This window comes from Oryzias melastigma, linkage group LG3, assembly GCF_002922805.2.
Source record: "Oryzias melastigma strain HK-1 linkage group LG3, ASM292280v2, whole genome shotgun sequence".
Classification (NCBI taxonomy): domain Eukaryota; kingdom Metazoa; phylum Chordata; class Actinopteri; order Beloniformes; family Adrianichthyidae; genus Oryzias; species Oryzias melastigma.
The window spans coordinates 16,350,207-16,363,865 of NC_050514.1; the positions used below are offsets into that span (position 1 = coordinate 16,350,207).

The 13,659-nt window shown below is 37.7% G+C and overlaps 1 protein-coding gene across 6 annotated transcripts; it reads left to right on the forward strand.

Moving 5' to 3' along the window:
* Positions 1-5,675: 5,675 nt before the first annotated feature.
* On the forward strand, positions 5,676-13,659 carry caprin1a (cell cycle associated protein 1a; the record flags this gene model as incomplete). Of its 6 annotated transcripts, none has more annotated exon segments than XM_024294782.2 (16): positions 5,676-5,914; positions 8,092-8,226; positions 8,341-8,403; positions 8,527-8,613; positions 8,860-9,101; positions 9,194-9,276; positions 10,407-10,565; positions 10,662-10,714; positions 10,793-10,876; positions 10,954-11,118; positions 11,400-11,508; positions 11,600-11,661; positions 12,462-12,593; positions 12,881-13,040; positions 13,363-13,545; positions 13,624-13,659. In XM_024294782.2, coding segments are annotated over 15 exon segments (1,753 nt in total), but the record flags the coding sequence as incomplete, so codon positions are not given.

Consider the following 13,659-nt stretch of genomic DNA (forward strand, 5'->3'; position numbering starts at 1 on the left):
AGGTTCTAACCAAAAGCTTTACTCAAAATAAACTTTTTACTCACTATAATCATTGAGACTGGACAAATGAGTAATTGTTCAAAAAGTTATTTTTCTAAAACTTGACATGTAGCCTCAGATCTCATGTGTGCATCTCTTTGAGGTAAAGTGTTTTTCTTCACTATGTGTCTTAAGGAAGAAAACTGGCTAAATAAAATAACATATTTTTAATCTCAAAATGGTTTAAATGATAATACACCAGATATTTAAAATTCGTAAATTACCATGTTTAATTATGTGCATAAATTATTGCTAAAAAAGGAGAATAACTGCAAGTAGATGCTGTTTTTAATGTGTGATAAATAGTAAACACCTCTAATAAATTAAAAAAGGCATTTTGTATTAGCACAAATCTGACTAATATATTTCATTTTACAGTTTTCCAGAACAAAAGTTCATAATTTGAGTATAAGCCAAAGTTTTGGTAACGTCAAAGAAAAAAAAAATCCGTCAGTCTAAATACAACTTTTTCCGAAGGCAACTATCATTTTGCACAGGTTCCAATAATGGCAGTAGAAAATTAATTCTTCATGTTGTCTTCCCCTTTAGGCTTTGTTGGCTTAATAAAAAAGCAACAATCTGTTTCTAACTCACTAAACAAAATCTGAGCTTTACAGTTTACAATTTCAGATTTTAGGATCTTAATTTCTTCTCCTGGCAGGCCGTTATATTTCAGCAGCACTGGAAGTGTGTCTGCATTATTTGTTTAAAATTACGCTTTCAACTTGTTTATCTCAAGCTTAAAATGAATTTAATAGCCAAGAAGATGGGAGAGGAGCCAAGCTCAATTTTCTGCGACCTGTTTTGCTGTTTCTAATGTAACAGGAGGGTTCTTCACAATGAATGCACAGTCACAGCGCCGGCGCAGAGCTTGATCTGCACTCTAACTACATAATGACATGCTGCTTCTTAGATGTCAGTCACATACTGTCTCCATCTTTCAACTGGTTTGCATCCACTTCAATCATCCCCATCTGTAATTCACTTTCTAAGTATTTTTGTCTTGGTTGTAGTTAATACTTAAAGTGGTTTCAAAAATGTATCACCTCCTACACTTTTTTTTCGATGATGAATTCTAGGATCTTAATTTTTACTCTTGAAAAAACAAAAGATTTTAACTTATTTTATAGTTATGAGATCTTATTCCCATTTACAATCAACTTTAAGTGCCTTTTTTATTATAAGATGTCAATTAATATAAAGGACAACAACTTCTAAAATGTACTTAATATTTTAGATTACAGTAATTAACAATTTATTTCAGATAAAGCATAAAAATACATAAGTACTTCTCCTCATTCTTGCTCAGCGATGTGAGTGTGTCTTTGAGTTGTAGTCTGACGTTGCTGCTTCCACTGTACAAACCCACATACCGCGTGACACATGCCAGGTGTATCATTTCAAAAGGCTGTCCTTGCTAAAAGCTCTTCAAGCTCAATCTAGAGTCTGACCAAAGATCATCTGCAGAGCACCCGAAACGTCATCAACCTCACGATGCCCACTCAGCCACCAGCACCAGACATGATGGACACAGAGTTACACAACGCTGCACACACCACTCCAAAGGCAATAAGACAGCAAGAGAAAGGGTGGGAATGACAAACATATAACTTCATGTTGTTCCCATCACTTGAAATAGCAATCAGAGCTGATCTAATTAAGTCGGTCTGTATAATTGAGCTCTGTAGGGAAATACTGACAGGGTCCAGATCCTCGCTGCTTCTATGTGCACCAGAAACGCTGGGCTTTTTTGGTAAACTCGGCAGTCATGACAGAGACTTTTGTGGAGGATGTAAACCAGACGTCAACCGCCTGTGTGTCCTGAAGTTGCATGCTTATCGGAAACAATCACGCATTTATGAGAGCTCTGCACACTCGCTCGAAACAGTCATGCATTTGTCATTGTCCAGGTCTGCAACTGTTTGTTTAAGCACAAACTTGGCACATGAAGAGTGGGTATTGCATTTCTCATCTGGGCACTGTATTTCCAAATGAGTCAGAGAGGCCTTTTCTGCACAGATTCTCTTGCTTTGACAGTCCTCGTGCTCTTTTCCTCCATCTTAGCCTCACGGAGGTGTTCTTTCAAGCAGCACCTCTGACAAGACTTGAATAATCTGATATTTTTATGGTTGCAAAACGAAATAATTCTGCAAAATCTAAAAAAAATAATCCCAACTTTTTAAAGGTAATTCACAGCTGTTGGTAGATACCGTCTTCACAGTCACAGCTTGAATGAAACATGACTTTTGTTTTGGAATTTTGCAAAGGATAGATTTCACCCAAGGTAAGAATAGGAGTCCAAGGCTCTTCTAGAATTCTGAAATGCACAGAGCAACAAGGTTCTTTGGCGCAGATTTGATATATTATCAGCCAAGTATTTACAATGAAATAAACATGGCAAAAAAGGTTTATTTAGTTTAGGATTTACAAAAATGAGGAATATTTTGCCAAGCTTATTCTATTCCGGGACATATGTGGAAATGTGTTGGGATGTGATGTTCAGTCTGTCTCTATCTATCCATTTCTTTTCTATACTTACTCTTGTTCAGGGTCATGAGGTTGCTGGAGCCAACCCAGCGACTTAAGGGCAAAAAAAGGTGGCGGTGACCCCTTAACCAGGGGTCTTCAACCTGAGATTGCGGGGCCACAAGTGGCTCTTCCACCCCTCCATAGTGGCTCTCTGGTTAAAGCAAAATAAAATGATAGTAATTTTTAAAAGTAAGGGTTGCTTCATTAGCTTTGATTTAATTTACGAGTTAACTATATACAGTAAATTTATGGCTGACAGGTAAAAAATGTAGACCATTTAAATTTTCACATTTCATTGAACCCCCTATTTGTTTAATGAATAAAATGTTGAATTTTCAACACATTATTTGTGTTCATCACACTAACACATGTCTCCACCAACTGTGTGAATTTAAAAACATTATAACAAGCTTTCTAACATTGTAAGATTTATTGAACTGGCTGGAATCTCAGCTGGATCCTTTCTGTGTGGCATTTGCATGTTCTCCTTGTGCATGTATGAGTTTTCTCCTGCCACTCCGGCTTCCTCCCACACTCCAAAATATGCTCCATAGGTTAATTGGTGACTCTTAAATGTCCCTTAGGTGTGAATGTGAGTGTGTGCGGTTGTATTTCTCTATATGTGGCCCAGCAACAGACTGGCGGGCTGTCCGAGATGTAGTCTGTCTTCACCCAACAGCTGGATAGGCTCCAGTAACCCTGTGACCCTAAACAGGACAGATTGGACAGATAAATGTTTTTATGAGACCTTTATTGGGAAAAAGTTATATATTCAGAGACAATTAAAATGTACTAATACAGATATTATTGTTTAAAATTCTGTATTTAATGTAACGTTGCATTTCAGTCTTGTACAAAAAATACTAGATTTTGATATATTATCAAAATACATATTTATGAACTTGTGTTTTTAGCTTTCTAGAGAAATCACAAGCTTAGAAAAGTGGCAAAAACAAGAAAAAACATGTATAATAATTAAAATCCTACAATCATAAAACTCAATATCAAGGGAGAAAAAAATATAATTTTATATATTACCTGACAATAATTAAATGTAGTGTTTGTAGACACTAATTTCTTGTTCACGTTAATGGAAAAGATAGTGTGAGTACGCATACTTTGAGTATGGATACTTGATGATATGCATTCAGAAAAGAGACTTAAAAAAGTAAAGATGTTCACGTTTGAGATGCAGTGTGAAAATGTCAGACAGTGACAGATGAAAACCACAGACCTTGTCTGAAGAGCTGAGAGATGTTTTCTGCTGACTGAGTGCCAGAGAAACCACAGTGAATGTGTGCCTGGATCCATTCTAACAGTAAATTATCGGTAGGAGAGTCCTACTCGTGTCCAGCTGCCTTTTCTTTTTTCTTTTTTCTTTCTTTCTTTTATTTTTTTGAATTTGAACGTTTCAGACAAACTAGACAATGCTGGCTCTGCAAAGCAAAAGGTTTGAAGACTCCCGGCAGATCGATACTTTGAAGTACACACACCAGTAAACTGATGTTGTCTTATAAAAGGAACCGCTGGGAATATTTTAATGATGATTTAGACTATAACTGACTCTTAAAGGACTGCATTGTAAACAAGTCTACCTTTGAAATCGGGAAGTTGATGAGTGGAATTTCCATGAGAGTGAATGAAAATCACGGCTATTAAGTCAAGATGAGCACTATGTGTCTCCCACACATGTGGATCATGAATTATTAATGCTGCCTGAACAACTAAAGACGAGCAGAGTGGAAAGAAATCTTTCATCTTTTCTAAAAGTCTTGAGACCCCCCCAAGCCTGAGGTTATCTATCCTTGTGTTTTTGGAAAATCTGACACAGACAAGTCCACAGTTTGAATTGGAAGATACATAGGAAGCAGTCTTTTTTTTTACTGGGGGTGGGAGAGGTGGCTTGTCTGGACAATACTACAAGTTGTGTAGGGCCAGAGTGTTTGAGGGTCTCTGGTGGTTTTTCAGCCGATAAATCATCTGCACATACTTAATCCAGTCAGATGTGCAGCAGGAGAGGAGTACCGAAGCATGTTTGGCCGTGGATCAGCAGCCCACATCAGAGAGAGCTGCTCAGGAGAGAGGCGGACAGGAACCATAGAGCGTTTTGACAGAATTAAAAAAAAATTGAGTCCCGGAATTTTGATTTTTTCCTTAATAAAGTAACAATAGCCTTATCAAAAAGACAAAATTAAATTGACTTGGCCAAACTTCAGACAAATGTATCCTATATAACAATCTAGCTGCAAATAATCTTTTAAACAACTACTTTGTGATGTTACTGTCCTGATGCATGCACTTAAAATCATGCATGTGTTTATATTTAATTTCATTGACGTTTTTATCAATTCTGGCATTTCTCCTGCTAAAACTTAACATTATTATTATTATTTTCTTTTTGTAAACGTGTATTTAGTAAATCTTCATGAATGCAAACAAGGCTAGAAAAATATAGATCATCTCACATCTTTAAGTATTATGGTTTCACTCTTTGAGACTCATGCGCCATCTACTGGTTAATAACGGCAAGTACATTTTTTTTATTTTTTTTATTTTTTTTTACCTAGCTTTTCTTTGGTGGCATTTTTAAGTGCAAATACTCTTCAGGTATTCAGATTGTATTTATTTATTTATTGTATGTGTGTTAAGCCAAATGATTACTTTTTGTGTCTTTACCAAATATACTCAATATTCAAAATGCATCATTACACCATGTTCCTATTTCTTTTCTATTTTCCTAAAAACAATAGTCACAATAGAATGTTTGATTTCTACTCTGATAGTTCCTTTAAGGGGAAAACGATTGTATCATAAAAATACACATTTTGCATTATATATAGGGAGAAGTGACTGTGGAATTTAGGGTTAGGATTGAAGTAATAATTATTTTGTAATGTAAATATGGAAGTAACGTTACAACAATTGTTTAGTAAACTATTTGACTGAATTGATATAATTTTCTTCTAGAAAATTAACATGAAAAGTTCTGCCTCCCATTTTGTTTTCATGTTACACACTATCTGTATGTAAAAAAAAACATGATTAAAAGGGAAACGGGGATTGAGGCTTTAAGACGATTCCTCAAATAACCTGCAGGTGGCAGCACCCAGTTACTGCTGCTTTTGCACTGCCACATTTTTGCCCCTCGAAAAAGAGATTAGCACAGCCTCCTTTTTAGCTGTGAGTGTTAGCCGAGCAACAGCTAGGCAGACGTTGGCCGGTTTGAGCCTGAGCATCCTTCTAGAAAAGCACCACTTATTGTAAAAGATACTAAGTGTTCTCAGCGCTGCAGAGCTAACGTGAAACCTAACAGAGAAAAATCTCTTTGAAGACAAAGAGTATAAAGGTATGACATGCTTGCAACAACAGCCGAAAAACATTTTATTGTGAATTTGAGCAAAAACTCTTTTGTCATCTTTGGAAGAGGCGATTGCACAAAAAACGAGTTCTCGCGTCGTCCTGTCCCAGCCTTAATGTTTCGTCGTTTAAAACTTATCGTCCCCGAGATGACAAAAACCTTCTGTTCGTTTGATTTTTCTTTTTGAAAAACAGTTTTTTAGTGATATCCGGTGAACTTGGGGCATTCTGCGGTTGTCGCTGAAGACATGCTATCAGCTAACAATGGGACATGGAGATTAGGAGCACGGCGCTTAATAAACTGATTTGGTTTACCTAGTTAATGTTACAATTTAGCAGTTAAACTCTAACCTATTTAGGGGGTTAACGCTTAGCATGGGCAAATATCGGCATCGTTAGCCGGTTGTTTGACGAGCTAAGGTGGAGGATTTCAACTTTGTATAAAAGGCCGACATTTTAATTAAGTTCTACGGTCAGTTTGACTTTGATTTATTCTATTTATTTCCAAATAAATGCCTAGAAACTCGAGGGTCTAATTTGTAAATATCTTGCGTCAGTTTTCGCTGCTTTTTCGTCTCTCTAATGGACGTTTAGCCGACATGAAAACGTTAGTTTTCAGGCTGATTCGGCCTGATGTGCTGGCTTTTTGTCGGCGCTTTGCTATCCTTTTGTTAAGAGCAGACTTGAAGTTGAAAGGCTTCGCCGTCTGTGTTCACGTTTACCACGAACTCCTCACTAAACGAGGAGGAAACTTCCAGATCAGGGATGCTAGGGACTCACTTTCGACGGTGGAAGTCCACCAGAACATGAAGTCAGTGAGTTGCAGCATTTTGTCCAAACAGAGATGGATGACGAATCTGTAAACAGATTGTTTTTTTGTTTGTCTTTTGGTAAGAAATGTAACATTTTACTGATTTGTGTTTGCACAGATTTTATTGCAACAGAAAACAATGAAGAGACAACACTGCAAAATGCAGTTTATTTTATTATTATTATTTTTTTTAGCTTTCAGTCCAATAAATAGGATTTGTAGCAAAAGGTGGATCTCACACCTCACAGCTTAAATGACCTTTTTACAAATGTTAAATGTTAGAAAAGTTTTTATAATTAATATGAGTGTGGATGTTCTGACTATTGATCAGTTAAGGTACAGAACAAAAGCTGCATCAAATGAAAGGAAAAATAGCAAGTTCCTTTGAGAAATAACAAATATCCAAACGATTGTGACAGTCCTGATGGTAATTTAGGCTAATATTTTGTGATTTTATAGTGCAATATGTGAGATTATAACAATTCATTGTAACAATTTGATTCATATAATGATTTGTGGTTGCCGAGCCGATTCATAATCGATATTGGTTCATTTTGAACGACTTGATTTGACCTAAAATCGATCCAGAATATCTTTATCCTAAATAGTGCAGGTGAAGTTTTCCAAATTGCAAGATAATCAAGTGTAGTGGGTAAACAATAATTCATGGTAAATCCATTCACATTTTAGTTTCATAGAACTCAGTCCTCTGTTGTTTTCCACATCAAAATAATACAAGTGGAACATTCTACCACACTGTATGGTCAAATCTTTGCAAAATTCAGTGCTTCCACACTTTGGATTGTAGTTGAATTTATCAGTTTTTTGCTTCCATCACGCGGTGCTGTGATGGCACTTGGTCATTTTTATGTCATAGTAAAATAAACCTACCATACTTTAATCCAAATAGTATTTTTCAATATCAATTATGGATGGATTTATTTCATTTTGCAACAATTTTGTAATGGAACAGTTTGATTTAAATACATCTTGTCTCAGACAGATAAATCTGGATGGTAGGAAAATAAATGATTCATCATTACACGCCTAGCAATTTGTTGAATGTTGATAAAAACCTTTTTGCAACCCTCTCATTTGAGCCAAATTGTGCACTCGTATTTAAAATTTGCAATGTATAATAATAAAAATTTAAAAGCCGTTCAGGAAGTTGTGTACATTTTTTTTCAAAGCTGAAAGGTTTAATCTTAAGGATATCGATGCACTTTGTTGTATTCACTCGTGGGGTTGGCGTCTTAGTCCTCTGCTGAGAACCGAACTGGTCGGTTGCCTTTTTAATTTCTTCAGGCACCACAGTGTCCATTAACTAATGTGTCTAATGCGTTTCCCCTTCTAAGATGCCTTCAGCAACAGTTGGCAACAATGCTGCCCAGTCTGCTGTTCTGGACCTGGGAGGTGGAAATAACTCTGAGGCTATGAAGCAGATTCTGACCATTATTGACAAGAAGGTCCGCAACATGGAAAAGAAAAAGGTGTGTTTTTAATATACAATGTTTGGGGTGGTTTTGTTTCTTTTTAATCAAAGGTAAGCTGTGAACACTCCTATTGTATTTATTCCTAAATGTATCTATATGGTTGCTTTACAGTCCAAACTGGATGACTATCAGGCAAAAAAGAACAAGGGAGAAAGACTGAATCAAGATCAGCTCGTAAGAAAATGATTCTTTTGCTTTATTGACCACAACGTTATTCAGGGAATTGTTAGAAAATATGCACTTATCTGTGCCAAATAATTCATTTTTTTGCTTAACTGTTGTGCTGCATTCTTTCAGGAGGCCTTGACGAAGTATCAAGAGATTATCAACAACCTTGACTTTGCTCGAGAACTGCAGAAGAACTTCTTGAGTTTGGGTCAGGAGGTGAGTGAAATCAGTGATTTTAAGCCTATGAGCAAAGCTTTTTTTGCTTTAGTGTTTAAAAATTTCTAACTAGTTTCATTTAAAGTAACAACAACTAAAAACACTTCAGCGCTCTCTTTTTTACTGACTGCTTTAAACGATATTAGCATTCAGACTGCTCAGAAAAGCTCATTTAAATCTTGTTTTATATCGGTATGCACTGATTAAAGTGTGGAAATGATCAAATATTTTTGTCTGAATGCCCAGGTCCAAAAAGCTGTAAAGAAGTCAGCGCGTCGTGAGCAGTTGCAACGGGATGAGTTGGAGCAGCGGCGGTTGAAAACAGTGTTGGAGATCCAGTATTTGCTGGACCAGTTGGGGGACGATGCTGTCAGACAGGACCTCAAAAAACCCGACGCCTCTGGATCTGCTCTGCTCACTGACACAGACCTCACTTCACTCGATGAGTTTTACAAATTGGTTGGACCTGAAAGAAACTACGATGTCAGGTAATTTTTTTTCCCCAAATGTTAAAAAAAATAAATGAATAAAAGAATAAAATAATTTTCTCCTTTTACATATCCTGGTATGTCATTTTCAGGTTGACGGAGCAGTATGAAGAGCCTATGCTACATCTGTGGGATTTGCTTGAGGGCAAAGATAAGGCTGTGGCCGGAACCACATGTTAGTGTTTTCTTGACCATGATTGCATTCATACATATTTTAATATGTAACGTGGTTTTTTTAAGAAAAAAAACTTCTAATATAAGAAGATTTTTCAAATTACGTATTATGCCTCATTTTATTATTTTAACCATTATTTAACCAGAAAAAATCCTATTGAGATCCACTGATCTGTTTTTCAATGGAGTTCTGGTTAAGATGCAAAAGTTCCACACACCCAAGACATTCCATAGAACTGAAATATGTTTAAAAAATAGAATAGAACAAATCAATTAACTAATTAATTAAAATAGGATATAGATGAGTGATTTCATTTCCAGGTGCTTCATAATAACATGGAACTGTGGCAAAGTCATGAGCTTTGATAGTTGAATTGTTTCTTGCAGAAAGTTCCAGTCCATAGGTGCTTTATATTGAAAGGCCATTTTTCCTGGTCATGGTCATGTGACAAAAACATCATTTTTTAAACACTCTTGTGAATTTTGAATTGCACTACAGATATTAAGGGGTTTCAGAATCAGAAAATATGTTAGTATGAAGTTCGACTCCTATTTGCTTAAAAACTCACTCTGATCATCATTTGTGCTATTTTAAGTGTTCTTAGTGGTCTTTTAATTATGATTATTCAATTTTTTAGGCAAAAAAAAAAATCTTTTGTGGTTTAGAAAATTGCCTCTGAGTTGTCAGCAGGACTGTTGGCGGGGAACAGCCCTGCCCCCTTTCCTCTCCTTTTTGCTGAAAGCTTGGAGCAGTATCTTATACCCTACTCAACATATTCTCTACATCATTATTAACCCCTTTTTCAAATGGCATTTTTTTCATCTGCTCATGATTCACAATGATTTTAGTAAAGTAATACTCAGAATTGCCATTTTAAGCTTAGTTTTCTTAATAAATGTCCCCTGTCAACAACAAGAATGCCACAAGAACATGCAAAAAAAACAAAATGTTCATCAAAGTGGGTTTTTAATCACTCAGTGTAACTGTCAGCCTGGGTACTAGCTACTAAAACAACTCTTGTTTTTTCTTAATAAAGTGGTTCTCTCATGCTGAGTGGAGGGCAAAAAAATACATTTGGAGATTTGCAGCACTGTTTCACAACAGGTTTATGTTCATTTTTCTCATTTTAGACAAATCGTTGAAGGACATTCTGGACAAAGTGATGTTGAGTGGCTACTTTGATAGAGCGCAAACTCATCAGAACGGGGCGTGCGGTGAGGAGGAGACACCAGAGGAGCAGACTGAAGTGGCTGACTCTGCAGCAGCTGGAGAGCAGCCTTTGCAACCTGGTATGCAAAAGAACAATGACAAATAGTTGGTCTGGTGGAGAATTGTTTCACGCTGAAAAAAAATCAACTTCATAAGAGGCTTCTTTTTTGTTCTAGAAGGAGTAACAAGCGAAAACTACACAGAACCAGTTCAAGTGGAAACCACAGAGGTAATTATTTTCTATTTTCTGGACAGTGACAAACTAATTATTTTGCTTATCGCATATTAATTTTCTTTTTTTTCTTAGTTTGTTAACAGACAGTTCATTCCAGAACCTTCATACGCCAGTACAGAGAAAGAGCAAGTGGGGGAGTGGACTGTGGAGGCTCAGGTACGGCTACATCACTACCACCCTGTCAACTCATTCCTCATCCCCCTTTTCTGAAGTTTGTCTTTGGATGCATTCAGCAGATGGTGAACTCCCTCCAGCATCAGCCCCCTGCACAGCTGGCTGCAGAGCCCACGGCTGCTGTGAGCCAAGGCCCGCCCTCCCCTGCATCTGACCAAGTGGTCAGAAAGCAGGCGGTGCAGGACCTTATGGCCCAGATGCAGGGGACGTACGACTTCATGCAAGTGAGGAGGCTCTGCATGTAACATAAGACAAGTGTGAACAAAATAATGAGATTGATCTAAGGTGATTCTGTAAAAAAAAAAACAAGATGTAGCTATACTCTCCTGTTTTCCTTCCGTAAGAGTCAGAAAAATGTACTTCCAAGTCAAAGAAACGCTACAAAAATCCAAACCATCTCAATCAAATATGAATATCTGAAAATATACTGATTCTTAAGCTCTTGGTTCACATATTCTCCTAAATCTGATTCAATGATACACCCCCACATGTTTGCTTTCCTCAGGACTCCATGTTGGAATTTGACAGTCAAGCTTTGGACCCGGCTATTGTGTCAGCTCAGCCCATGAAGCTCGTGCAGACGGTTGATCTGCAGCAGTTGAGCGGCCCTTTGAGTAAGTGATTTATTCTCAATCTGGAAGGATGACGGGCTGCTAGAATATGTGTCTTAATCTCTCATATTTGATTTTTTTTTTTTTTCTTCAGTCCATTCAGAGTCGAGACTTCCTCAAACAAGTTCCGTGTCTGGACCACGAGAGTCCTCACCAGTAAGTAGAGGAAGAGGCTTGTTTGTCTTGAATTTCAAAAGTGGTTTATCCACTGCAAAGTGAAAACGGAGCAAAAATGTTGAACTCTGCTTATTCATTTACTCAATTTTAGCCTTTTGGTGAGTCATCACAGTAGTAGTAACGTTTTTTCAACCAGATAAATCAACAAAACATTGAAATTAAAAAATCTCTTAAGGGTGACCTGGCCAAGAGGTCAGCAGCACACATCAACTTCAAATAGTTTCAAAAGGGAAAGAGAGGATCTTAGTGTAGCATGGCATTTAGATTTTATGTAGATGGCTACAGCACCACCTATTTATTTTTAGGATGGATACAATGGAAAACATAGCGTGAAATGGAGATTTCCTCATCAGAGACACATTTTTCAGACAACACTAAAAAGTCAATGTTATTGAATTTCACACAAATTTCAATAAGATCTAACTTGGGCAGCATGCTACGGATATTTATATTTATAATCCCAAGACCTGACCTGGCTCTAAATTCATCAGGAGGACCAGTGTGATTTGGAAGTGGGCTTGGATTGGGTTGAACATCACCTGAAAGTAGTAAGATGAAACATTTCCGTCTCTTAAGTGATTTAGTGCCAATTTCATTTACATTAGACTGTAACCTCATTAAGAGTAGAAAAGCAATTCTCCACCACATAAGTAGACATCAAGCAGAACAATTGTCAGTGATTTTAAACGGACAGCAACAACAACGCCGACCTACCTGCTTGACCTCATAACGTAGCTTTGCTCATTGCCTTCCAAATTCCCTCTTTCCCCCCTACCCAGGCCTCTTTGTCTCTTCCATCTGAACCGTCTCCTGCCCCCTGTTCCCTGTCTCCTGCCTTCCCACCTGTGTCCAAACCCACCCACACCGGGGGCACCAATGTCAATGCAGCACCTTTTCAATCAGTGCAAGCGGTAGGCTTCGAGTCCACGAGCCAGTTTTAATCCATCTCATTTGTTTGCCTGGAGGCTTGTGCACGCTAAGGTTAATGAGGTGTTCGTCAAGTTAGAAGTTTTGAAGGTCAATTTTTTTTTTTGTCACGGTCACCAAAACCAGGTTTTCTGTGGTGAACAACATTAATGGAAAATTACGTTTTCCCAGATTTCCCCAACTTTTTTATTTATTTTTTTCTGTTTTCACTGAACATGATATTGTTTGATACAGAGCCCAGTGCACTAATGATATCCCCTCCCTGTTTTAGGTCTTTAATATGAACGCACCGGTACCTCCAGCCTCTGACGGACAGGGAGACCAACTGAAGCAGTCCAGCCAGTTTGCTGGTGGGTATCGAGCGGGTTTTCACAGCCAGACGGAGAGCGCTTCAGAGCAGCCGGATTTACCAAAGGAAAGGCTACAGTCGGGTAAGTGAACTCTTAAAAGCCACACACATGACTGCCCTAAGAAAGCACATACAGCAGCTGCAAATTGATGTTGCTTTTTAGCTTTCTAAATTCCTATTTTCCCCACAATTAACCCGTGTCAAACTAGAATTTATTTCTCAATTTAACATTTATTAATTATTCATTTAACATGTTTTATATCCTGAAAGTTTGATACTGTTGTCTGTAATTGTAGCTCACATTTGACCAAAAGTATCAATAAAAAAAGTAAAATATTTATTGTTTGGACTTATTTGTATGAAATCCACTTGGTCACAGGCTTCCTTCTGTTCTCTCCCTTCAGTTGTTGGTGGATTCTCACCCCAGGACCAAGTCATATCCTCACAAGGAGGCCATGAAGACTCCTCTGCGGGCTTCGGCCAGTCTGGCCAGTCTTTTTACAACAGTAGGGCTGCACCCAGGGGCGGGCCCAGGAATGCGCGAGGCATGATGAACGGATTTCGGGGCTCCTCAAATGCTTTCAGAGGTACAAGCGTACATATTTAGGTTGGTTCGTTCTGAGCTGAACGTGAAGCTTTAATTTATATGTCCTCTGTCCCATCAGGGGGATTTGAAGGCTATCGTCCACCTTTCTCAAACA